This window comes from Oryzias latipes, chromosome 24, assembly GCF_002234675.1.
Source record: "Oryzias latipes chromosome 24, ASM223467v1".
Taxonomy (NCBI): Eukaryota; Metazoa; Chordata; class Actinopteri; order Beloniformes; family Adrianichthyidae; genus Oryzias; species Oryzias latipes.
In genome coordinates, this window is record NC_019882.2 from 19,537,092 (window position 1) to 19,564,711 (window position 27,620).

Here is a 27,620-nt window from a genome sequence, read left to right on the forward strand (position 1 = left end):
TCCACAGGCTGAGGCTGCAGATATTCAAGGTGCTCAGCCCACACTGTTCAGACATTTGGTAGCAATTAGTCCCAGTCCAGAACACACGGAGACTCCAAACTTCACTCTTCCTCCCCTTTCTTTCTTTATCCCCCCCCCCAAAAATCCCATGTCCCCTTTCCAGCCCCTCCCTCATTTTCCACTTCCTTTGTTCCCCCTCCCATCTCTGACTGTTCTGTCTCTCCTCTGCACATGGTTTCTGGCTGCTGAGCCTTTCTCAGCTTCAGAGCTGCACGCAAACCCAAGCTCAGACCGTCAAAGACGCTCCCCGCCTTCTGAGCTCCAGATGAGTCCGTTCCTGCTGTTTTCCCTCACTGCTGTCAGACATTAGAGGCTGTCAGGACACAAATGAGCATCTTCACTGTGTGGGACAGAGAGAAGACGAAGGCTGCAGAAACCGTCCAGGGAAGTACACCATGAAAGGTAAGAACCTCTCTGGAGCTAGTGACTTTAGACACCTGTCTGTTTGTGGAGAACCGTGACCGCCACCTGCAGCCGGCCGGCGCCGGCGGTTCTGAGTCCTCAGGGTTCAGGCTTGTCGTTGTTGGACGTCAGACTTTCAAAGCTCTGCCTTGTTCCCACAGATAGTTTCACAGATAGAGTTGATCTTTGCCAAACCCAGCACTCATTGGGGGGGCGTCCTGCATGTGTGATGGAGCTGTTAGAGGAGAACAGGAATGCAGTGGAGGATTCTACTTGCTGCTTCTGAATTCAAACAATGACTGTATTATGTAAAAGAAACAGAGAAATAAGAATTGAGTTAAAGTTCTGTTTAAACTTGACAGTTTTATTATGAAAAAGTGATTAGCATAAGACCAGTCTTAGCAAATAGTATTCTGTTTAAGTGTACGCAAGTAAACTTAGTCTATACTAAAGGTGAGGCAGTATACATGTTACCAGACATTATAAATTACATGTGTGACTCTGTTCTACATTAGTGTGACGTAGCATTAAAAGCAGTAAAAATAAAAAGTAAAAAAGAATCAGAACTGTTTTCACTCTGAGACCAGTTTAGAAAGTCACTTTCTTGAAAACAACACTTGAATGTGTTTGCAGCCTGAAACTATGAAGCTTCTCTGGTGTGATCGATCCCCCAACAGCAGCTGGGAGAGGCTCCAGCAACCCCATGACCCGTAACCCTTGTGCTATCCAAGGCACATTAATGTTGGGAGTGGGGTTCTTTAATGATTTGTGATCTTCACTGGTGTCCATGGATTACATGAAATCTTTCCATCTTTATCCACCTTTGTCATGGTAGGGAGAACACGTCAATGTAAGGGTGGGGTCATCTGGACCCCATAGGATAGCACAAGGTTTAAGGAATAGAGCAGGTTTGGAAGATAGATGGATGAATGAAAAGACTGCTCAGCGTCCCCTTCTGTGCTGGCTTATAGATTGGACCATTCTGACTAAACCTGCTTTATTTCAGAGCAGCTAAACTGAAGCCTGAAGACCTGCAGTTATTTTAGTTTGTTCACCTTAACAACACTCAGATGCAAGGCTGTTGTGTGTGACGTCTTGGTCAGTCCATCCACTCACCTGCCAATCAAAGAGGAATTCATATTATCATAACTTTGTGATGCACACATTTAAACCGGCAAATTCAAACAGTTGTTATGAACAGAAATTCCTTGCACCTGGAGTTGTTTCTCCTGTAAAATGTGACTTTGCAAGATGACGGTCAGTGGAGAATTGCCTCCCTTTGCAACCATCCCCTTGTGGTCTTTAAAGGAACTGCAACAAATCAAAGACTGACTGTTTAGTTTTACGTTCAAACTGTAAAATGAAATTTAAAATGAATTTTTCCTTTCTATTTGGTTTTATCAGCCAGGCTTTTTGGAGAAGTGTAAACATACTCCTCCATGTCTTGATCCAGATTTTTCGTTGTGGCTGAATTTCCCACTAAAACAGTTGAAGACTCAGAATTGACATCTGTGCATCACATCCTGCCTGTAAGCTTGTTTGTGTTTTACTCTGCCTCTGATTGGTCGCATCAGATCAAACAATATACTGGGTTATCAACAGCATTTGTTTGAATACTTCCATCCATGCCTGTCACGGCTGTTCCCTTCTATCTCTATATAAATTCAAAAATGATTTTTTTGTTAATTTTTAATCAGTTTAAGACAAAGTTTAAATTTTTACATCTACAATTGCATGTTTAAAAGTAAAGATTAGGCCTTAAAACATTTATATAAATAGTTTCCAGTTTTGGATTATCCCAAAACTGGTGTCCTGAACTGTGTGTTTGTTTTTAAGACCAAAAAATATCTTTCAGGTTATGGAATTTATGTATTTATTAATACTCATGTATTCAGGTACGTCAACAGGCTGAAGCCCACGAATAGGCGAATCTACACACTAAAATCACAAAATGTTCATATAAATATACCAAATAAATATATAAAAAAAAATATTGCGTAACTCCAGAGTTGATTGTAAACAATCTGAGTCCGTTTGGATCAAACAGAGCAGAGATAACGCACGTCAACTCTCAGGTCACATCGACACCACAGAGCAACGCTGTGAACTCACAGGCTGAGAGGAACAGATGCGGTTCTGGTTAATGTGGTTTCCAGCTCTGCTCACTCAGAGTGAAACATGGTGCCTCATGCATTCCTATCAAAGCTGGAGGGAGGGGGGGCTGAACGCCGGGGTGGGGGTGGGGGGCAGGAGACAGGTGAACGGTGGGCAAAAAAGAGGGAAAAAAGAAAACATTTATGTGGATTCAGTCAGAGTCCTTTTTGCAAGGTTTTTAGTCTTTTCAACACCTAACATAAACAATTATTTAAATCAACATATTTGAAACTTTAACCCTTGTGCTATCCTTGGCACTTTAACACTGGGAGTTGGGTCATCTAGACCCACTAGACAGTGCTCTGAACCTTTTTTCTTCAATGATTTGTGATCTTCACTGGTGTCCATGGATTACATGAAATCTTTCCACCTTTATCCACCTTTGTCATGGTAGGGAGAACACGTCAATGGAAGGGTGGGGTCATCTAAGATAGCACAAGGGCTAAGAGACGAAAAAAAACTAAATATGAAATGAGGCAAAGAGCCACGGTACCCATATTTTCACGACCTCATGGCGCAGTTTCAGTTATTGATGCTTTTTCAGTATCTGACATATACAGAAGGTGTTAGGTTTTAGGGCGCGGGCACGTCAACACATACCGGTAATACATGCATGCTAGTGTGTGTTTAAAAAAGACAGCGGGAGCAAAACTGAGTTGGTTGGTTGTTATTTTGTGTTTTTTCAGTCATCAATCAGCATCCAAAAAATCCATCAAAGTCCTCATCTTCTGTATTCTGTATCAGCTGGGCTGAATGTCTATCAAGCACTCCAGGTTCCCTTTCATAATTGTCAGAGACCGTCTCTTCATCAATGATGCCGGCTTTTCTGCACTTCGAAAGCAATACGAGCAGACAAGTCAGCCTACGTTTCTACCCTGAACTCCTTCAGTCAAGTCGGTCTCAGGCATCCTCGCATTATTTCCGCAGAAACTGCGCTGCGTCATCTTGACTTGTTGGAGTGCGTTTCCCAGCTTCCTCCACTCGCGAACCACAGATTCATTCATCTTGAATTCTCTCACAGCTGCTCGATTCCCATGTTCCTCTGCGTAGCTGATAGCTCGCAGTTTAAACTGTGCTTTATAATCATGTCTCTTTGCAGGCGGCATTTTCAGGGTTTCCAAAACGATGCCGTTCTGTATCATGCACATTCCTGCACGTTTGTACTATCGGGGGGGTGGGGGTTGTCTTCCTTTTTTTTTTTTCATTCATTTTTTTCCGTTTTCTTTAAATACGGTAGATAGAAAATATGGTAAGAGGCAAAGAAACACATTCTTATTAGCCGATAACCGCATGCAGCTCAAGAGCTGCGTGTTCGCCACCCCTTTACCAGACATCATAGCTGGTTTCGCATGGAGTTAACTCTTTTTGTTTTGTAAATTTTCTGCATGAATAACCTGCTACTATGCTAGCTCGTGTTAAGCTTCTCTTTAGCTGTCTCACACTTTTACAATACTGTGGAGAATGTTTTGCTAATCATTTGGAATCAGTGGATTTGTTCAGATGTGCTCCTGACAACCAGAGAAAAAAGGTTTTTCTTTTTTTTTATATATCCACCAAAAACTGCAATTCCCAGATCCCCTTCACCTCTGGGATCACTGAAAAGCCCCAAATGTCCTCTGTAGATACCAAAAGGAGTTCACTCAGTAGTAAGCATTGGTTGGGAGATAAGTAGGTTTAGAAATGGCCTCTATAGATGACATAAACTAATGAGTTGGTTCTCTGGAGGATGAAGGGGACCAACTTATATACATATACTTATATTGATGTGTACAAAGTGAGTACTCTTAGTAGGATACCTTCATTGACGGTGGCACACCATGCAAAGTTTGGTGCCAAGTTTTAAGGATATCCAGAAACATTTAAACCTTTGCATCATTTTTGGCCCATTCATTTCAATATTATATGTAACTACTTGGAAGGCACAGAATGCTTTTCGAATCTCAGTCCCTTCCTGCCCAGGAACACTTGGGCAATCATACTGGAAAAAGGTCGACCTCTCTGCCTCTGAGTGACAGCTGGTCTGCAGGGTTGAATTCCGTAGAGGAAGTGGTCCTTCAGACCATGGAGCCAAGCTCTCACTGGAGATGTTTAAAGCTGCGATGAAGCTGCATTTCCATGTCTGAGTACTGGGTTCTGAGTGGCAGGGTGGAGCGCCCTTTTGTGTTATGATTGAGTCACTTCCTCAGCTGGAGTTTGAGTGGGTGGAGCTAGAGAATAAGCAGCGGATAAGTGCAGAGTCAGCAGCTTTGCAGACTTTGCTGAGGACTGTTGTGGTGAAACAGAGTTTGAAGGTGAAACTCTCTTTACCCTTAACCAGTCTGTCCATGTTCCCACCCTCCTCTACAGGCAGGCAGGTCATCAGTGAGTGGTTAGGACGACAACCGCAAAAAGCAAAGCACGCTAACTTATCAGTGCTAAAAGTAGCTGTAGCCTTTCCTAAAAGTCTCCAAATGATGTGGTGTGAGATCTCAGCTATACTAGTAAAGACCTTTTTGTGATACAGAAAGATGTGACTGAAATAAGTCCATAATCTTTGGCGGTTAGGCTCTGGGTCGATGATCTCTTGCGTGTTTGGGATGAACTCGGACCGTAGAGATATGAACAGAGCCTAGACGCTGATGATGGTTGGAGGCCAGACCATGACAAAGCATCATTCCAGTTGGAGAACAGGGTGGAGGAGAGTGCATAAACGGTAAACCATTCATGAATTTAGAGGATAAAATGTGATAGAAGGGAAGAGAAGGTGGGTTATGCGGCTGTTGGGTCAAAGTGAAGGCCTGATTGATGTGGCGTGTAGAGTGACAGGGTACCTGGAAGTGAGGTAGATCTTCCTTATTCAAACGGCACCAAAGCTTCACTTGCATAGGAGGGTCTTGTTTATTTGATTGTTAAAGCCATCTGTGCCGGACAGCAGAAATATGGTGACAAGGAAAGTATGGAAAAATCCCTAAAATGTTGGCTAATACCAACAAGTCTTCTTCTGTTGACTCGGGTTTTTTCCCATCATAATTGTGTCCCTTGTTAATTCCAACTTGGTTCTCACAATGTTGCTTGTAAAGAGAAACCCACTTCACTCTGTTGCTCCAGACTTCCATCCACTTTCATCCACGTTCACCTTCGTATCAACATCTCCAAAGAAGTTGATCCGTTTATCACTAGTCGCGTTTTTGGGTTGCTGGTCTGAAAGTTGATAAACGTGTTAAAATGACAGCCTCACATGGGGATTGGGGGGTCTCCCTTTAAAATAAGGTCCAAAGATTGTTTGTCTGGGAAGAGTTCAGAGCGGAACTCCCATTCCTCAACATTGAGATCTGGTTTGGACATCTGGCAAAAAGAAAGACACCTGGACCACTACCAAGTCCCGGAGGAGCCCCCACAGTGGTCCACGACACCTCTGGGGGGTCTGAGAGATGGAGGTCTTCCTCACTGTAGTTGTTTCAGTGAAGTATTTACAGTACTTCACAGAAGAACAAAACTGAAGAAACATCACAAACTAAAGAACATTATTACGGTGTATATTTAAAAGGGTGGGAGGTGAAAAAATGTTGATTCTTTCAGACAAAGCTTTCATTTTTTGATTAAATTGCTGAGTCACCTAGGTGGGGCTGCTGTCAGACGGGCTGAGTTCTGCTTTATGTTGGTTAAACAGCTCGGCTGCCTTTGGCTTGCTTTGTTTCCTCAAAAAGCCATAAAAATGTTAGCAGAGAAACATGAAAGCGCAAAAGAGCAGAGGAGTGAGAGCTGTGAAGCTGGCAGATACTTGAAGGCAAACACTGACTGTGAGGTTTTATGTCCCAACTTCCAGCAAGTCATGTGCTGACACTTAAACATTTCAATATGAGCAGATTGGGACCGCAGAGTCCAGAACATAACTGGAGTTCGGTTCCTGCCCTACAGATGCATGTTAATGAGAGTGGGAAAGAATTTAAATGGACTTTAAGGCTGATTTTAGGCTTGAAAAGTTTCCAGCTCTGCCACAAACCTCCAGGCTGTTTCATTTTGCCTCTTAGCCTCATGGAATCAGAACAGAATAAGCTGTAGCCACAATATTTGGTAGTGTCTCATGCACTCAGACACGATGCATGGGGGAGGAGTCTGTTGAGTTTCTTTTACGTGTTTAATGTGAAACTTGTGCGGGGATTATTCTACTCACATTTTACCCTCTTCAGATCTACAACTTCCTGTCAGAATGAAACTGATACTGTTTTTAGATTGTCCGAGATCATGGAGGTTTGTGGAGAGGAGCGGCTACATCGCAGGCGGAGCTTGGGTGTGTCTTCCAGCTCCCTTGAGGCTCGTACGGCCTCAAAATGGAATATACCATTGTTGAGCATCCGAAAGTTCAAGGTGCATGGGGTATGGCATTCATTGATTAAAAAATAGTGGTCAGAGTTGGATTTGCCTTGTTTCCGCTGTAAACTTCACAGTGAGTGGCACGTCAACAGTGTCACCCACCTGTCATGCACCTCTGCTCATAGTTTGCTCACTCGTTCCTGCGTTCTTCGAGTCTAATTGTCCGTGGTTCTGTCCCCGTCCACATCTCTGCCTTCGGTCTCATCTGTTGTCAAACTTCGATCTTTGACCTCATCATTGTAAGTCTTCCTGATACTGGACTTTTCCAGTCGGCAGCCAGGCTTCTTTCACCCTTGTGCTATCTTGTGGGTCCAGATGACCCCACTGCCAACGTTAACGTGCCAGATGTCCACTGGACCCCACAAGATAGCACAAGGGTTGAATACCGATGTTGCTAAACCAAGTTTCTGTTCTCATCACTGAGTTCTCATGTTGTTCTACCAGTATCTTTATCATCAAAACTTAAGCTACTATATTTCCCCTGGACTACAAACTTAGTCTTGTGGAACTACAACGTTTACTTCTTGTTTGGATTCCAAACTCTTTTATCTACTCCATATTTACAAGAAACCACACTTTTTCACGTTTTCCATGGAGTCTTGAAAATTCCCACATAATGACAGAATAAGGCATCATAACAATTGGATGATCTGCATTTCTGTAGACAGCATTAACCCTTGTGCTATCCTAGGCAATTCAACGTTGGGCGTTGGGTCATCTAGACCCACTAGACAGTACTCTGAACCTTTTTTCGTCAATGATTTGTGATCTTCTAAGAAATCACAAGGGTTAATGTAAGGTTTGCTTGGCCCCTAACTTATTAGTGGGGTCATCTTTTTAAAGGCATAATACAAAAAAGCAGAGGAGGGTGACATGTTTTTAATAACTTCTGATGACCAATAATGCCATATTTTGTGGAATTTATCCCATAGCAAAAAACCTTACTAGCAGTAAACATGTCCCACAAAAAAGTCTGTCAACCCTCATTCTTTCTTTGAGTTTAACAGATAGAAAGACTGAGTTCTCCACCTAAAACCTTGCAGGTGGCCTTCATTAGGAACAGCTCTACTGTTCTGGTCTTGTTCTGGTTTTTGGAAAGTTGTCCAAGAAAGTGGATTAAAGAGGTTTTTAGTTTTTTTCTCCAACATTATTCAATAGAAACACGAAAGGGTGAGACTACATGGAGACACAGCATAATAAACAGCATTTCCGAGTATGTCTTTACACAAATTGTGAATCAGGAACGGATGAAACAATGCTGTTTGAAAAAGCTTGTAGTTGTTGTGCCAGAAGCTACAATCCACTTGCGGACAAATAGATTTATGTACGTCTTTATTTTTCCTCGTTGGAGCTGGCATCAGGATCTAAACTGTACAGCTGGATGGCTCCAATATTGTTGTTACACTGGTAATGTTAGGTTCGCCGTGTGAGGGGCTGTAAGCTAGAGGGAGAACAGAAGACATGATGGGAAATTAAGTCAGGTGAATTTCTAAAGAAGTCCTGCAACTCCACAGAAACTACATCTTAAAAACGACACAGGACTGGAGAACTGCCCAGCATTCCCCCCGCCTTCACGCGATAGTTGCTGGGATAGGCTCCAGCATCTTTGTGAGCAGGAACAATAGAAATATAGAAGATGAATGACTGATTTCTGTAACTTTCTGAGAAAAGAATACCTTTTTGATTTTTAAGAAGGAGAAACCTTGCTGGTTTCCTTTTCCATTTTCTGAAGTTCCTGTTGGTTGGGACTGTGCAGACCATCTGTTTTCCGTCCCAGTCATGGTTACGTAAGGGGGAGTGTTTACTGACTCTCAGACCTGAGCTCAGCTGCTCCACTGACACATGTAAACATTCGCCTCGCTCCAAACTTTCCAACCTTCACTTTGGCTGCCGTTGCAGACACACTGTGAAATTCATCGTCCTTGTTTTGGTTTGAACTTTCCTCAAATTTGAGCTTTCTCATGCCATGCGGTTCCAGTGACCTCACTTCCTGCCTAATTGAGATACTTAAAGGTTTCTGGTGAAACTGTTTAACGTGCACGAGCAGCAGCTGTGAACAAACACAACCTGCTTCTGTTAGTAAAATAGACTCATTAAAACTGTTTCTGAAGAAGGTTATATCGATCCTGGGTAAGTTCTTGAGAATTGTGTTGAAGCTCACTATAGCTTAATGCAGGGGTTGGTCAAACACCTAAAGGTCTGCATTCAGCTGACTGTCTGATGATCTTATCCTGGGTGGGAGTTTTTCTTTTTCCTCTGCAGTTTAGCCTCATCTTTCCAGGGCGTCACCCTGAACTCCAGCAGTGTCTCAGGTGTGGATGGTGTTTGAAACCTCAGCTGCAGCAGCTATGAAAACATCAGGTTGAACGTAATGTGGGAGAATTACGGCAAATTGGCGGTTTTATTCGGGCTCTCAGGTTTTATTTCACCAGAGGGATTCCAAAAGTCCAAGAAGAAAAACACAAACCAACAGCTGCTCCTTCTCTGTGCCTGCGAAAAAATAAAACAAGACATTTTTCTAAATTTCCTTTTTCCCTTTTCTTTGATAGACAACTATGATGGATATGAGAACCAACTCTTTAAAGGTAAAGATCTTAATGATCCTATAATAATCTATAATATAATCTCTATAATTTTATAATTTCTGTCTCTGTTTTTTGTTGTTGTCATGTCTTCTAGAAAAGAAAATCACTGTTTGACAAGTAAAAAAAAACAAAATAAAAAGTCAGAGCAGCAAGTTACTTTTAAAAGCAGTTTAGAAATGCTTTTATAAATACAAAAGTAGTTGTGTTGTTGTGTTTATATGTAAAAAAAGAACAAATCAGTTATTTTTGTCACTTTTGTCATGTAAACAGAAGGACAATAAGAGTTAGAGGTTCTGTTTTTCTCCAGATGAGGACTTCACTGTGGAGGAGGAGGAGATACCTTCATTTAGAGGTAATGTTCCCGTCCGTCCGTCCCTCCCTCCCTCCCTCCCTCCCTCTCTCCATCCATCCATCCATCCATCCATCCATCCATCCATCCATCCATCCATCCATCCATCTATCTATCTATCTATCTATCTATCTATCTATCTATCTATCTATCTATCTATCTATCTATCTATCTATCTATCTATCTATCTATCTATCTATCTATCTATCTATCTATCTATCTATCTATCTATCTATCTATCTATCTATCTATCTATCTATCTATCTATCTATCTATCTATCTATCTATCTATCTATCTATCTATCTATCTATCTATCTATCTATCCTGCTGGTAATTTATAAAAACACTTCTTCCTGTGACGAACCATCTAACCTTGTTTCTGGTTGCTGGTTCGAATCTTGCTGGGTGGACGTTCTCAGTCATGTTCTCCATCCATACAGAGGGGGATCTAGGATCCATTGCTACTACACAGTCTAATGTAGACCTTGCTTGTGTGTGTGTGGGGGGGGTGTTCATTCTGTTGCATCATTGCAGATAAACAGACTCACCTCAACACATACCTCAGGTATGGAAAAATCTGGCTAAACTGCGTGCAGCTCTGATGTAAGCGTGATATGTGTCCAGGTGTAAATGAGTTTGGCTGTTTGTGTTCATTTGTGTGTCTCTACATTGACCTGTTCATGACGGTTTGTGCGGTTACTTTTCTCATTTTTGCTGATTTGTTTATTGTTTTTGTTTGGATGAGTATTCAAGTCTGTCTAATCCAAAATTTCCAAGGAACAAACAACATAATAAATGAAAGTGTGCACAAATGATCTTTTTCTTCAGATGCAAAGTGGGTTTATACAAATTTACCCATCATCGATGGCAGAATTGTGGTTGTGACAGTGAAATCTGCTGGACAAGATAAGCTAAGTGAAGGGCATGTTTCTCTGTCTTCAGGTCGTTCTCGAGGTGGATGTGTGAGATGCCAGCAGAGCCGCTCCCTCCACCTGGCTGTGAAAGTCTTGTACGGATTTGTTGCTTTCCTCATCATCATAGTTGCAGTGCTCGCCTCACTCGGTGAGAAATCTTCTCAAATATTTCCTCCAGCGCCTCATAGGTCTTGTGGATTGCAGTGAACCTTGACTGTGTGAAGCTTCAGCTCTGTGCACGTGATGAAAATCCTCAGAACTTCATGAATCCTTTGTGGTTTTCCACATTCAGGATCTGTGTCCACATTCCTCGTGACAGCTGCTCAGCATCGACAGATGGTTTTCACATTAACAACACTTAACTCGAGCTGGAAGCAGTAAATCTTTAGGCTTTATTGTTGTTCGTGGTCCTCAGTGGGAGGCTGAGTCATCCAAAGTCCTACAAAATACAAATCTGTTTTCAGGCCCTCTGTGCCAAAACATTCAGGTTTATTTTTAGCATGATTTCAACTGTGTGGGCATTTACTGTAACTTTAATACATGCTTTTATCTTGCATTTACGGGCACATTTGGTTTATTTTAGTAACACTATTGGTGTTTGAAACATGACCAAAAAATACTTTACATTTTTAAAAAGTTCTTATAAACCTGTGAACCCTTTAACAACGAAAATGTCACTGCTGAGACCTGAAAAACACATTCTTGTACCCGCCACCTCTTTGTTGATGTGAATCAACGGATTCTGACCGATATGCAACACATTACTTTTTTTTTTCTTTTTTTAACTTGTCCTGTCCAACAGCTGGGCAAACAGATGAGAGCTGAAGGCCTCTTGTGTTGGACATGTCTTACTTTAACAACAGGGGTTATGAATCTTCTGACAAACCAGAGGTATGTCTGAATAATCGAGACCAAAATTTATTTATTTTAATCGTATTTAAAAATAATTTGTGTTGGACTAGACGGAAAAGGAAAGGAAGGAAGAAGAGAGAGGGATGTTAGAGAGAGGGGGGATAGGAGGGTGATTATGGGGGGGGGGGGGGGGGGGGGGGGGTTAAAACCAGGAAGCAGCATAAAGCAACACGCTACTGGATGTTTATCACTACCGTCAGGTTCAGATGTCATACAAATCTAGAAGGGGCGAGGCCTGTCCACACACACACTAAAATGTAATAAACCTGTTGGCTGCAAAAATTTCCACATGTTAACATGTACACAATACAGATAGTGTTCACACACGCACACTTATGCCTTCAAAACAACTAGTGTGAGATATTTCATTCAATCACGCAAACTATTAGTGCAAAGGTGAGCTAACACCTGTGCTCAGGTGAGTGTTTATGTTCCTCTAAAATGGATGAAGGAATGTAAAAAGAAGGAGGGAGAGTGCCCAGCCATCCCCACACCAAGACCCCGCCGCAGCAGCTGCTGCAGCCAGAACCCCCCAACGCCACACGGCAGCAGGTAGAGAACAACCGCCCCCCCCCCCCCCCCCCCCCCCCCGGGTGATCACATCTGCCACCCAGGCCAGGGCCAGCAGGACCGCCACGTGGTCCCCAGAGCCAGAGAGCAGGGAGGCACGGGGGTAAAGAGAGTGCTGCTCCAGCACAACCAAGAGAGCAGCCCCCCCGCCGCGCACGGAGGGTCCAACGCAGGGCCCCGCTCAGAAGAGTGCCCACAGCCCTAGACGAGCACCTCATCACCACCCAGGAGTTCTGGGCATCCCCCCACCCCAACCCCAGGTACGAGACAGGTCCCCCCAAGGGAGACCCGCCCCCGCGCTCCAGGCAGCCACCCACCCGGCAGCCACACACCGGCCCATGGTTGGTCCAGGAAGGAGCAAGGCAGGGGCCAGCCGCCCCCGCCCAGGAGGAGGGCACCCAGGAGTAGAGGGGGTCCACAAGAGGTGTTGTGAACATGGCCCGACCAGGGTCGCCCACAGTTGGAAATTCGGCGAGGCCCAGCGCTCAGGGGCAAGGACCAGAACCCACACCACAGGGACTCGGACACCCCTCAGCTCAGGTTGTAGTCAGTGTAAACGGCAACAGGAAGTGAACTGGAACCAAGATATACCTTTAAAATATTAGAGAACTAACAGCAGAGACAGTGCATCCTTCTAAATGGTGCTGTAACGATCCTGATGTTTATTGATTTTTTTTTTAGAAATAACAGAGAGGATGGTCAATACCATCATCGTCCTATTGCAACAAAACAGCTCCTGCTCCAGAGGTGCTGGGATCCATCTCCAACTTAAAAGGGCATTTAAAGTCAGGGGCTGCCAGAACGGGGGCGCAGCTTAGAAGAGCTTTCACAGTTTCAAATGCATATTGACATTGAGCTGACCAAAAGAATTGGATTTTTTTTACTGGTTAAACTAGTTACAGGGCTTACAATATCTGAAAAAATTATGACAAAAACCATGATAGTAGCCAGCCAGTAATTGGTCTGAATGTTTTTTAGATGTGAGAAAGACTGCTCACATGCAGACGTGTAGCCAAACACACACTCACGCTACAGTGAGTGACGGGTTGTGTGTTTTAAGTTATGACAATGTGCCCACTACCCCCCCCCCCCCCCCTCTTCCTCACACATCCCGCCCCTGCAACTGCGCACTCTTTCTCATAGACGGGAGCGCGCAGTTGCAATTCTCATGTTTCCGGCTGGTACAAACTCTGTGAAATAATAGATAATAGTAAATTGATAGGGCTGGCGCAGATTTATTTTCTGCAAGCACCGATACTACTACGCGCCCCTCTGGCATTGCATCGCGCCGAGAAGGACTGGTCTAAAGAAAAAAGGATTTTATAATTAAAGATTTGTCTCCGAGTCAGATGTGACCATCAAAATAGCCATATATGGCTCGCGAGCCATAGGTTCCCAACCCCTGCTCAAGAAGGTAGCTGACCTCCTGTTTAAGCTGGTTGTACTTGACAGGATTCACACAGTAAGTATGTTGTTTTATTGGGTCATTATCCCCAACGTCAATGTCATGGGAGATCACTGAAGTACGAGTTGGGATATCTGAAAATAGAGAGACATCTTTAATTATCAAACAAATCTCTGTCAGGGTAATACTTAGACAGGGTGCTTACAGAGGATACAGAGGCAACAACGTTCTGCTTACGATCAAAATAGCGTTTCATCATGTTGATATGACATACCCTGGATTTGCTACCTCTGTCGGGAGTACTAACTACATAATCATTTTCATCAGGCTGTTCTTTTACCACATATGGACCGTAAAATGTTGCATGAAGAACAGAGCCAGAAATGGGGAGAAACACAAGAAATTTATCTCCAGCCTGAAATTTTCTAGACACAGCTTTTTTTTAATCAAAATGCTTTTTCCTTTCTTCCTGAGACACTGAAAGTGCATCACATGCCACCTGACGAGCACAGTGCAACCGCTCTCTGAAAGAGCTGACGTAGTCCAAAACATTTGTTTTTGGATCACCTGAATCTGACACAAGTTTGTCTTTCAATAACTTGAAACCTCGAACAGAATGACCAAAAACAAGCTCTGAAGGGCTGAATCCAGTGAAGTCATGTTTGCTCTCACGAGATGTCAGAATCAGAAAAGGAAGCCCTCATCCCAGTCCTTCCAAAATTGCAAACAATATTTTCTAATCATAGACTTCAAGGTCTGATGAAAACGTTCTAGGGCACCTTGTGACTGGGGATGATATGCACTTGACATTCGATGTGTAATGGATAACGTTTTGAGGACTTGACTGAAGATGCGAAATGTGAAGTTTAATCTCTGGTCAGTTTGGATAACCTTTAGCAAGCCAAATGTAGAAAAGAAATTCACAAAGGCCTTCACAATGGTTTTTGCTTTGAGTGTGCACAAAAGTATTGCCTCAGGATAGCGTGTTGTAGCACACGTTAGAGTTGGGATGTACTGATGTCTTGACATAGTTTTGGGTAGGGGACCAACACAATCTAGTATAAGATGTTCAAAGGGTTCCCCAATCACAGGAATGGGGTGCGGGGGAGCAGGTGTAATGTTTTGATTTGGTTTTCCACTCATCTGACACACATGACATGACCGGCAATATGCAGATACATCAGACTTCAAACCTGGCCAAAGGAAATGTCGAAGAATAAGATTAGTCGTTTTCTTAATACCTAAATGACCTGCGGAATCATCATGATCTACCTTAAGGATTTGGGACCGAAACTTCAGTGGAACTACCACTTGTCCAACAACATTCCAACCTTAACAATTGTATGCGGAAACCAGGTACGCACCAACAGACCATTCTTAATGTGGAATAGCAACTTTCTCCTGCTAGAGTTAACAGCAGTAAAACAGTTTGCTAACGAAGGATCATTCTTTTGAGCTTGAATAAATTCCCTCTTGTCTACAGCAAAGGTTAGTGTAACATCCACAAATGACAAGTTATCATTCACATCCTTCTTAGGTTTTTCCCCATCCGATTTAACCAATTCATTTTTTTCTTCTTTGCACAAGAAGGTATCGCACAAATTAAGAACATTACCCATCTTTCACATTTGTGCACGTGTGACAACACAAGAAGGGAATACAAATGAGTTGTCAGCAACAGAAGCATCAGTATTTGGAACTATAGGACTTTCAAGGATTTCAGGAGGAGAAAAAACAGACTTGTGACTGGAACCACAGTTCCCATGTGCGGCGTACCTTTGGGCAAATCTTTTGGCTTCCTTACGCCAGCTGGAGAACTGTTCACACGTGTGGAGGGAAACACAGAGCGATGAGTCGGCACAAATTCATCTGCCAGTACAGCAGCAAGATGTGACTTTCTGGTCATTCAAATAAATAACAATTCTTTCAGGAAGGCAAGATTTAAATTCCTCCAGCAGCACCAATTCCCGAAGCTGAGCAAAATCATCCACTTTTCAAGCAGCACACCATTTATCAAAAAGTACGCTTTTCTCCCTAGCAAACTCCACGTATGTCTTGGTGGCTGATTTTTCACATAGTCTGAACTTTTTTCTGTATGCTTCTGGGACCAATTCATATGCTCTCAATACAGTGGCCTTCACAACGTCATAATCTAAACTTTCATCAATGGACAAAGTAGCACAAACCTCCTGGGCTTTGCCTGTGAATTTGCATTGTAACAATAAACTCCACACATTCCTTGGCCATCCTAAAGTAGCGGCAATACGCTCAAACACGTTGAAATGGGAGTCAACTTCAGTTTTCCCGAAGGAAGGAACGAGAGAAATAGGTTTACTCACATCGAACTGAGGTGAAGCAGCAGGAGATGTCGGGATCACAGAGGCATTGGAAACAGCAGGTGGGTCTTTTCCCAGCTCAAGGGCACGCACACAGGTGCATAAGCTCAACTTGACGACATTTAGATTCAAGATCTATTTCCTTCATCCGGAGGATGACTTTGTGGGGATCCGTGAAGAAGCGTGATTGGGTCAGAGACAACACTTGCATGGGTCACAGGAGCATCTAACCCTGCCTCAAACTTGCCAGAAAATTCAGTGGGTTCTACTGCCTCCGCTGACGTACCATCATCAACCCTGAGCGCACTTTTACTTAATACAGCACTTACAAGCAGCTGAAATGAGCTTCCTCCATAGGTCGCCTGGGCGCTCCCTTAGCGATAGGGTGAGAGCTAGGAGTAGAACCGCTTCTCCTCCACATCGAAAGGAGCCAGTTGAGGTGGCTCGAGCATCTAGTCCGGATGCCCCCTGGACGCCCCTGGAGAGGTGTTCCGGGCATGTCCCACTGGGCGGGGAAAACCCAGGACACGCTGGAGAGACTATGTCTCTCAGCTGGCCTGGGAACGCCTCGGGGTCCCCCCAGAGGAGCTGGAGGAAGTGGCTGGGGTGAGGGAAGTCTGGACATCTTTGCTTAGACTGCTGCCCCCAGATAAGCATAGGAAGATGGATGGATGGATGGATGGATGGATGGACGGATGGATGGATGGATGGATGGATGGATGGATGGATGGATGGATGGATGGATGGCTGGAAGTTGATCTGAAGATCACCGGGGAGACAGATACTCTCCATAATCTCTGCTGTCACCTGAAGAAAACTAAAAATGAGTTCTAAAGATGGCAGGTCATATTTGACTTCCAACTCAACAACACTCTGAAAATAGCGTAATTGGGCGGGGCAACGTGAATCTTTTAACAGCGAAGATGTCGCCGGCGACCCTTAAATAACCCTTGTGCCACTTAGATGACCCCCCCCTTACATTGACGTGTTCTCCCTACCATGACAAAGGTGGATAAAGGTGGAAAGATTTCATGTAATCCATGGACACCAGTGAAGATCACAAATCATTGAAGAAAAAAGTTCAGAGCACTGTCTAGTGGGTCTAGATGACCCAACTCCCAATGTTAAAGTGCCTAGGATAGCACAAGGGTTAACACACTCTTTATCATTCCATTACCTTCCAGCTGTTAGGGCAGTCAACGGGGTTCCAGCAGATTCTGATACAGAGAAAAACGGCACAAGCAACAGTTGCAAAGTTACTATGAATTGAAGAACAGGTCACCCACTTCCCAATCAAAAAATGGAATAAGTTAATTAAATAAAAGTCCAAACCTCTCATAGAAACAAAGCTCTAATTGTATAAAAAATGTTTAACAAATTTTAAAAGGCAGATGATATGAGCAGAGAACGAAAAACACTCTTTTACACATGAATGTAAATACAATCAAGTCCTACAGAGAAATGGAAAAAATGTTTCACAAACAGAACAATTACATTCTTTAGACCTGGATTACATGAGACAGAAAAAGATCTCATGTGGTTCCTGCTCTGTTTTTTTTAGATGTGATGTTCTGTTTTCATGTGAGTCCAGCATAAATTCAGGAATAGATGTAACACGAGATTTCTTCTTCATTCTGTGGCGTAGGCTCATTACTGAGTGTTGCAACAAGATGTTGTGTTTCTTGATACACGTTTCTACTCTTCTACAATAACTGATATGGTGTTGAAATTTTTGTTTCTCTATTAAAAAGCTTACAAACACACAAACACACGCGCAGAGAGAGCAAGACTCTGCAAGAAAACCCACCAAATTTTTAAAGTCTGTCAACTTATTAAAACTAGATGTATTTTACTTGGGTGGTGCAAACTAACCTAACCTTTCATTTCCGGTTCAGCTGAAGTGCTGCAGATCTTCTGAAGCTTTTATTTGTCCCTGTCTTTGGAGTTTTACCATCCAGTGGATCAATGTTTGAACTCCCCAAATCAAGCCACACATGGACATCATGGATGTTGTGTTTTTTCAGTTTTCAGAAAGATGAACTACTTATCTACAGAGGAAACGGTCTGTCAGAGGAAGATCAGCCAGGCTCAGCAAGGAATAGATGGTAAAGAAAAACATTTGTAAACTCAAACTTAAAGTCTCATTCTGATCATCTGTTGATCCTATACAAAGGTGTTCCCAGTCGTCTTCTAATTGCGATTATGCTGTTCTTAGCCAAAATCAAAAGTTGTTTTCTAGGACATATATAGTTTCTGGTTTAGAAATTCACCACTGAGTTGTGGGTGGGACCATTGGTGTGGAGCAACCCCGCCCCCTCTACCCCTCCTTGTTGCAGAGCGGAGCCGGGAGCTTGCAGCCCGCCCAGCATGTTTCTACATTTCTTAAAATGCTTTTTTTCATCTGCTCCTGATTCACTGGTCCTGGATAAGCGGAAGATGGATGGATGGATGGGTTCTCACCTCCTTCCCGTCCCAACTCTCTCAAGCCACCCCTGCCCCTGTGCTCCTGCCCATCGCTCCACCTATCCTCCCACCCATTGTGGGGCAGAGTAAAAGTTTATGGTATTTAAAAGGCAGAGCCCAAGTTAAAGAACTTAACAAAGATTTACCAGCTAATTTGATGAGTTAATTTTAAAAAGGCATGTTTTTAAGTAAAATACTCATCTTTCTTTTTACTGTTGTGGTTTCTGCTTTTCTCAGGATTGTAAACGTTCTGTTTATATTTAAGTGTTGTTATAATAAACTCAGCTAAAATTACATATATTATTACATTTTTTTTTTACGACATTTATGATCAGGTATTTAGATAACTGATCTGCATTTGCGATGTTGATTTCTAAAATAGTTATGTCTATTTTTTTTACATAATAATTAAGCAATTCATCTTTGTCGTGTGCTTTATTAAAACCTAAGGATTCTTAATTCTGTCTGATAAAAGCTAGGAACCGGATATTGATAAATCATGTAATAAAATGGTTACGGTAGAACAGGGGCGGGATTACCATTACTGGATATATCTTTCCTCATGTTAAGTTCTGTTGGCAAAATTTGCTACTTTAATCTGAACAGATCTCAGACTGTGAAAAACCTACGTAATCTTAAAAAAGGTTAACTCAGGTAGTATTCAGACTGGACACATTTGGTCCACTTTAAGTGAACCAGAGTTTGTTTCACCCGATAATCCGGAATAAATATTGCAGTTCCTGGTCCGGGACCTGGAACGCCTCTCGGACCAATCTTCTGAGGTGGGCTTGGTTCATTTCCAATTGGACTGAGCTCCAATTGGACGTGATCCACATTGTTTCTCATTGTTTCCCCGACTATCTAAATGTCATAAACGATTATCAGCGCACCTTCATATCCGACATCTCCTCATCCCTGCATTTTTTAGCATCCTCTGAGTTAAAGTCTCCTCATCAGCAACCACCTTGCAGCGTGCCTCCGGCGTGCCAAAGTAAGAAGCAAAAAGCACAGAGGCGCCTGTCTTTCTCTTTTGGCGAGGTTCAGGACTCGATCCGGAACAAATGATTTTTCTAGTCGGAATACACCTTTAGGTTTCCAATACACCACCCCAAACTGCTGGATTTCCTGCTCTAAGTGCTGCTCAGGTGTGTTTACCTGATCAGAACCTGGAATCACGAATCTAGCCAATTAGCAGCAGGAAGAGCAGGGATCACTGTCCACGGGTGGTGGATGTGGAAGACCACAGTCAAGAAGATCTGAGAACAAAAAACTCCACTCAAGGGGAGACATGAACTTTAAAATGAATTGTTTCGTCAGTTATTTAGGTAAAACAGTTAGTAAAAGGTTTGTTTTCTATTCATCTGTGAATACTTTCACCTATACCAGAAACATCTCAGGACTTCACAAGCTGCTGCTGAAGTGTGTTCTCTTGTGCTGCAGTTCTCACAAAGTTCTGATATTATTAATAAAGCTTAAAAAAGTAAAGTTTAAAAAAAGAAAAGTCTCTCTCTCCCAAATGAAGTCACATTTTCCGTCCTTGTCACGTTTTCAGATCTGAAGTCTTCGTCTAACTCTTCAGGCTGCTTGGATCTGACTTCTTACAGCGAGGAGATCAGCCGCCTGAAGAAGGAGCTTGAAGAAATTCAGAAAATGATGCTGCGACAAGAGCAGGTGTGAGGAGAAACCAAACTCATATTGAAGACACTAACTATTATATGAAAAGAAAAAAAAGTCTTCTCGACTCCCCACCCCCTCTTAGGTCCTGGACCGAGCCTCCCAAACACAGGCCACTACAAGAACTACCAGCAACCAGCTGAAGCAGGAAGTCCAGACCCACCTAGTGTCAATCCGATTACTCAACCAGTCCCTGGAAAGGTGCGTGGATAGGGTGGAAGGCTGGAGGGAGGTGATGGAGGAGACCGAGGAGAAGATGAAGACTCTGACAGAGGATCAGTATCAAGTCAAAGCTACAGCGCAGCAAATCAACACAACAGTGATGCTCAGGTGAGAAAGAAAAAACTGTGAGGGAAACACGGCCCCCGGCCTCACCCCCGCCTGCAGAAAAAGATGCAGTTTCACTTTGAGGTTCCACCTCAACACAAGGTGGCACCAATCTCCTTTTGTAGAAGTATTTTTGGGCTTCGTATGAGGAACAAGTGTTGTAATTTTTGTGGCTGTGCGCTACTTTAAGAAGAAAAAGACTTTACAGTGAGGCGAATAAGTATTAGAACACCCTGTGATTTTTCTCCTACTTAGAAATCATGGAGGGGTCTGACATTTTCATCTTAGCTGCATGTCCTCTGTGAGAGACATCATCCAAACAAATGGGAAAATCGCATTGCATCATTTTTTAAATAATTCATTTGTATGCTACTGTTCCAAATAAGTTATTTGAAGACCTGAGAAAATAATTTTTTTTCACCAGGTTTGCACACACTGCAGGAGATATTTTGGCCCATTTATCCACCCGGATCTTCTGTAGATCAGTCAGATTTCGGGACTGTTGCTGAGAAACATGGAGTTTGAGCTCCATCCAAAGATTTTCTATTGGTTTCAGGTCTGGAGACTGGCTAGGTCACTCCAGGACCTTGATATTCTTCTTACATAGCATCTCCTTGGTTCTCCAGGGTTTGTGCTTTGGGTCATTTTCATGACCCATCTTCAATGATTTAACTGAGGGAAGGATGTTGTTCCCCAAAATCTACCAATACATGGCCCTGGTCATCCTCTCTTTAATACAGTGCAGTCTTCCAGCCCCATGTACAGAAAAACACCCCCATAACATGATGCTACCACCCCCATGCTTCACAGTAGGGAAGGTGTTCTTGGGACGATACTTATCATTCTTCTTCCTCCAAACATTGACTGGAATTAAGACCAAAAGGTTCTGTTTTGATTTCATCTGACCACATGACTTTCTCCCATGACTCCTCTGGATCATCCAAACTGGCAAACTTTAGACGGACCTGGACATGTGCAGGTTTAGGCAGGGGAACCTTCCATGCCATGCATGATTTCAAACCATGACGTCTTAGTGGATTTCCAACAGCAACCTTAGAAACGGTGGTCTGGGCTCTTTCATGGAGCCTGGGGGAGATTGACAGTCATGATTAGCTTCTTCCATTTTCAATTAATCGCTCCAACAGTGAATCTTTTTGCATTTAAAACTTGGCAATTGCCCCGCAGCCCTTTCCAGCCTTGTGGTGGTCTAAAATTTTGGCTCTGGTGTCTTTGGACAGATCTTTGTTCTTGGCCATGTGACTGTACGGGGTAGGCAGGTGTCTTGAGCCCTTCACGGTTTTTTAGGTGAAAGAATTTGCTTGATCACAAAATTCCTTTTTGCCTTACTGTGTTTTGAAACACTGTTCTGCAGATCTGTGCAGGGTGACAGTTTTCTTGGACAGTTTGTAAACTTTGAGGTATCTAAATATAAAAAATTAGGAATGATCTTCAAGAAATAGGAAAAAGAGGCTGTATAAATAAATAGACAGGCACAGTATTGTCTAAGAAGCAAATGTAGTTTCTTGTTATTTAACATTTTATTTGACTAACAGTTTAGAAATCTCTAGGAAATAAGTTTGCTTCTGAGTCGCTGTACCTCACACATCTTCTCCGTTGTTCATGATCTGCAGCAAAGACTGGATAAACGTGCTTCAAAGAAAAGCAGACGAGGATTCTCGGGTTCTGCAGACGTTGACCAGCAGCTGGCAGAACAACAGTCAAGTTCTGAGTGCAATCATGTCCAACACAAGCAGCATCTCACAAAACATGCTCTACCTGCACAGCAACGTCCTCATAGACCAGCAGAGAATCGCCACAACGACTGAGATGTTCTATGACCTGTCACAGCAGGTATGTGCACTTCAAGTGTTTGCACATGAGGAACTGGCATTTTAGGAAATTAAGACAGATAAAAATCAGTCAAGGGCTGCCTACATGGAGGTGTAGTGGTTAGCACTCTTGTCTTACAGCAGGAGGGCCCCGGTTTCAATCCTGGGTGGTTCCTATTTGTGTTTGTTCTCTTCGTGCTTTTATGGGTTTTCTCCAGACACACAGTCAAAAAACATGTTTATTAGGTTAATTGGTGGTTCTAAATGTGTCTCTTAGGTGTGTTCATCTTTGTGTGGCACTGTAACCATCTGGTGACCTTTACCTGAACCTTCACCTAACAGTGGCTGACAAGCTCCAGCAACCCCATGACCCCAAAAGGGATTAAGTCAGTTTAAAAATGTATAGATGGACAATGATCAATTATTTAATTTCTTTTAATATATGAAAATCTAAATATAATTTGGTTGCGGAGTGGTGTGGTGGCTAGCAATGTTTCCACACAGTGAGAAGGTCCTGGTTCTATTCTCACCACTCAGGCTTCCTCCCACAAAACATGCTTCATTGATTGATTGTAGACTTTAAAATTGTCTCTGAATGTTTGACCATTTGATGGACCGTCCAGGTTGAACCCCAACTTTGACCTGAAGTAGCAGGGCAAGACTCCATCTTCATGACCTCTTATGACCCCGCACAGGACAAAGAGAAAGGAAAGATGGGTCGAAATCAAAACAAGTCCATGCAACTTTTTCTTTAGCTTTCCTTCTGTTAAGTTGCTAGCGGGATTTAGCCACTTTTGCTTTATCCCTGACCTTGTTCAGAAAAAAATCTGTTGCCCTACTGCGCCCCCTACTGATCGAAGAAGAAAACGTATAATTTTATCGAATAACTACATCACGGGGACTAGCGGAAATGATGAAAATGACGATTTTCTTTAACCAATTGGTAGTCCTTGATTCATAACTGGGGCTTGTCCTTTATACATTGCTTTTGTCCAGTTGTTTGATCCCTGAAAGATTTTTTTAAGGTGAGATTTTGAAAATATGTGGTTGATCCTAACAAATAAAAACTCCAGATGATGGGATTTTCTGCAGGCGATGAACCTCCAAATGCAGCTTGACAACGTATCCTCATTTATGGATGAACATGAGGAGAACGTGCATGATCTTCATTATCACTCCAGGTATATGCATACAAACTATACTTTTCTTTTTCTTTTTTTGAACATGCAATAAGAGGAAAAAAAGTTCAGATGTAATAATCATTAACCATCCGATTCAGATATTATGAAAACCGGACAGGTGAGCGCTTCTCTGCATTGGATGGCCGTTTGAACTCCATTGAGATGGAGATTGACACCATTTCGGCAAGCATCAATGCCACCGTCATTCATGTCCAGAGCATGTTGAAGTACATCAACATCGAGAGCTCGTCCTGCAAGAGCCGTATGGGAAGGCACACAGAAGACCTGCAGGTGATGACACGCACAGGAACCTTACCATGTACCTCCCGGCTTCAATAGTGATTTAGGGACAATGGTTACTGTTTCTAGAATGGGCTGAGCCAAAAGGTTAAGCTTTCAGTTGACTTGTGAATCTAGATTCCTGCCCTCACTCATAGTCATTGCCTTGGTTCATGATAGAACAAACAAAATTCCAGATGGAATCGGCTAAAACTAGTTTTCATCGATTGTGGTGGGGTGCTCCCTAACCCTTGTGCTATCCTATCACCCCACCCTTACATTGACGTATAATCCCTACCATGACAAAGGTGGATAAAGGTGGAAAGATTTCATGTAATCCATGGACACCAATGAAGATCACAAATCAATGAAGAAAAAAGGTTCAGAGCACTGTCTAGTGGGTCTAATGACCCAACTCCCAATATTAAAGTGCCTAGGATGGCACAAGGGTTAAAGGTAAGTCTTGGAACTAAAGAGGCTTAGGAGTTTCTTTCATTTGGCTACTGGAGGAGTCCCTGTGGAGGCATGGCCCGTGTCTTAATAAACAGCAGAAGATAGATGGATTGCAACGTCTGGAAAGGGTAGTGCTTGTAGTAGTTGTACAGAACTCTAAAAGGTTATGTAATGTTAAATTTGACTATTCTTCCTGATCTTTTTAAAACAACTCAGTTAGTGTGTTTAGAAATGCAACCACAAGGGGGCATCCAGTAGTTTTGAGTGCCTGTCCCAAGTCCGGTTAAGTGCAGAGGCTTGTGCCAGCAAGAGCATCCAATGGTGTTTTCATTTGATCCAAAGTCCAAACTTGCAGCAAAATCTGAATGATTCAAAAATGTGTCCTTTCTGCTGTGGTTTTCTTCTGTCCGATTTCTCGTTTATTCGTGGTTTGTGGTCGTTTATGCTCAAGTTCTCTTTTCTGCAGAGCATGAACAGTACAGTCATGATACTCCTGCAGTCAGCTGATTCATTGAGGGAGCAGAACATGATGCTGAATGTCCGACTCAACATGGACGTAAGGAACCTGTCCATGCTGATGGAAGAGATGAAGCTGGTGGACATTCACCACAGCCAGATTATAAAGAACTTCACCATTTTAAAAGGTGCAGGAGACCTTTCATTGTTTGCTGTTGAGCGATCCATCGAAAGGAACATACATTAAACTTTCAACCTCTGTTTAACTTTCATTGTGAACTCGATCTTTATTTTCTTTCAACAGGTGCTCCAGGACCTCCAGGGCCCAAAGGAAACCGTGGAGAGACTGGCCCAAGAGGAGGCACAGGACTGTCGGGATATAAAGGGGAGAGAGGCCTTGTAGGAATTCGTGGAGCGAGCGGACCGAAGGGTTCTCCTGGTCCTAAAGGTGTACCTGGGCAACCAGGTCCTGTTGGCACCAAAGGTGTGGCAGGACTGAAAGGAGCCAAAGGGTCATTTGGTCCACCAGGCCCAAAAGGTGAAAAGGGCCAGAAAGGGGATATGGGCCCCATTGGTAATGAAGGTGTACCAGGACCCCCCGGGCCCACTGGATTACAAGGCCAAGCAGGATTACCAGGTATTATTGGACCTCCTGGACCAAGGGGAATACCAGGGCCACCAGGGCCACATGGACCTCCTGGAACTCCAGGACCCCCTGGTGCAGTCGAAATAGGAGTGCTGAGTAAGACCCCTCAAATGCACTCTGTGACACCTGGTGTGGACTCTAAGAGACACTAGAGAGAAAAACAGATGTGGACTGTCACCAGCAACAAACTAAATCAAGATTTATTGTTGTGATCAAGGATTAAAGAAACCAAAGCCCTTAATGAACTGTTGCTTCAAATCAAATTCACTCTTTGACTTGAAGTAGAGGGTATTCCATGTGGAAGGATGGAATTAATCGACACAAACATCTTAACATCCGAAGACATGAAAGGTCCGTAAGTCTGAGCCAGTGTTGGGAAATCTGTGGACAGACATTATAGTTGGAGGTCATCATAAAGTAGCAAAGACAGTTTTTGAAAAATCTTTTCAGCATCTCACTTCATAAGAAGAGGTCTGCAGTATTTTTTCAAAGTTTTCTAAATGTCATGTTTTCCTTACATCTACATAAAAACAGACATGTTCTTGCTGAAAAGAGGACCCTTTTGGCTGTTAAAGTGTAGTTTAAAGGCTAGTTTTCAGAGCAGGTACTCTGCAGACAGTTCTGTGAATTGCAGTTTCAATTGAAACATTTTGCTTTGGTTATAAATACATTAGTCATTGTTTTGTATTACTGCAGCTGGCAATAAAGTGAAAAAGTAAAGAAGCCTGTGATTTCTATCAAACTGTGTTGTCTTTCCAATTGCAAAATAGATCTCAAGTTCAACTGACACCCAAAAGCATCACATGGTCGGTGATGCATTGCTTATATGTGGTTCGTGGGAGCCAATACCATGAGATATTTTCTACAGCAGCTTCATGAAACTGCTTGATAAAATGCTTATGAGAAATAAAATTCCATCTTCATCAAGTGCAACATTCTAAGTCAGAAACCCACATTAACACGTTTGAGTGTATTTTCTAAGCATTGCTTAGACGTACATCAAATATCAGATCAGTATCTGATATCTTGGGTTGTCAGATTTTTCAAGGCACCATATAAATTGAATCATTCTGTATCTACCAATGAAAAATTGGATTAACAAGTGGAGATTTCTTGACTTTAATGGTTCTTTTCAGCTGATGTAAAGTATTTTGGAGGTTTACGTCTGCACATGTGTGAACAAAATGCAGAAGGTTATAGACCTAGAGTAGCGTTGTGTATCCTGGACAACTACAAGTTCCTGTAAATTGGTCCCCGTAAGATGCCCGTTGGACATTCGCATAAACTACACGTTGTCTAATTTCTAACAGTCAGCCTAGTTCACCCTTACTTATCCTTATGTTTCATATAAGTGTTTGCTACAATCGGTTGCTAGCGGCATGCCCGTAGAAAAAATATGCATGAATATTTATGCCCTATAGGTTCACCTACAACTTTGATATTTGACCACCTGCTTGCCTCGTACAGGTTTTCCCTTTTTTATTGGCCCGTATCCACCCGTAAGGGCAGCTGTAACTAAGGCATAAATAATACACGTACCTTGGACTATCGTATCTCTTCAACCGTTTATGAAACCAATGGACTGTCAGCTCACTGTGACGCGGAGAAAAGCAGCTTTACCTTGGTGAAGTGTTGCGTACTGGCCCAAAGGTGCTTTTCTCCACATTAGAATCGGCTGATATACGTTGACTGCATAAACACATCCCTGTTGTGAAGAGTTGCATATCGACGCAAAGCTTCTTTGTTTTGACTTGGAATTTCGTTGGAATTACGTTAATTGCACTAATGATTGCAGAATTAACGTCAACGCAGGTGCCAAAGCTCTGGTTTTAAAGGGTTAAGATAAATTTCCAAATATTTGCTGACAATGATTGCTGACCTAAAAGGTGTTTTTTTTCGCTCTTGTTTTTCACGTTGTAACCCTTGTGCTATCCTAGGCACTTTAACATTGGGAGTTGGGTCATCTAGACCCACTAGACAGTGCTCTGAACCTTTTTTCTTCAATGATTTGTGATCTTCACTGGTGTCCATGGATTACATGAAATTTTTCCACCTTTGTCATGGTAGGGAGAACACGTCAATGTAAGGGTGGGGTCATCCAAGATAGCACAAGGGTTTCAATAAAATGTAAAAGCATTTGTACTAAAGTTTGAGCTCCTCTAACAGCTTCTTGGGTCAGGTCTTGCAAATTCAGTCATTAAGTTGGCCAGCAGTGCTTTAGAGAGACATTACCTAACGTGCTGTATGCTGCACAGTTTCAGACGTTAGCCA

At 42.8% G+C, this 27,620-nt stretch overlaps 1 protein-coding gene across 1 annotated transcript; it reads left to right on the plus strand.

The window, feature by feature from the left end:
- The first annotated feature begins 208 nt into the window (after positions 1-208).
- scara3 (scavenger receptor class A member 3) lies at positions 209-26,080 on the plus strand. Its single transcript, XM_004083965.4, has 12 exons — positions 209-462; positions 9,519-9,554; positions 9,862-9,906; positions 10,847-10,966; positions 18,066-18,146; positions 20,057-20,175; positions 20,264-20,508; positions 22,137-22,356; positions 23,427-23,515; positions 23,614-23,806; positions 24,714-24,891; positions 25,008-26,080. The coding sequence occupies exons 1-12, from the start codon at positions 456-458 to the stop codon at positions 25,499-25,501; spliced, it is 1,827 nt and encodes a 608-aa protein (XP_004084013.1). The 5' UTR covers positions 209-455; the 3' UTR covers positions 25,502-26,080.
- The last annotated feature ends 1,540 nt before the right edge of the window (positions 26,081-27,620 follow it).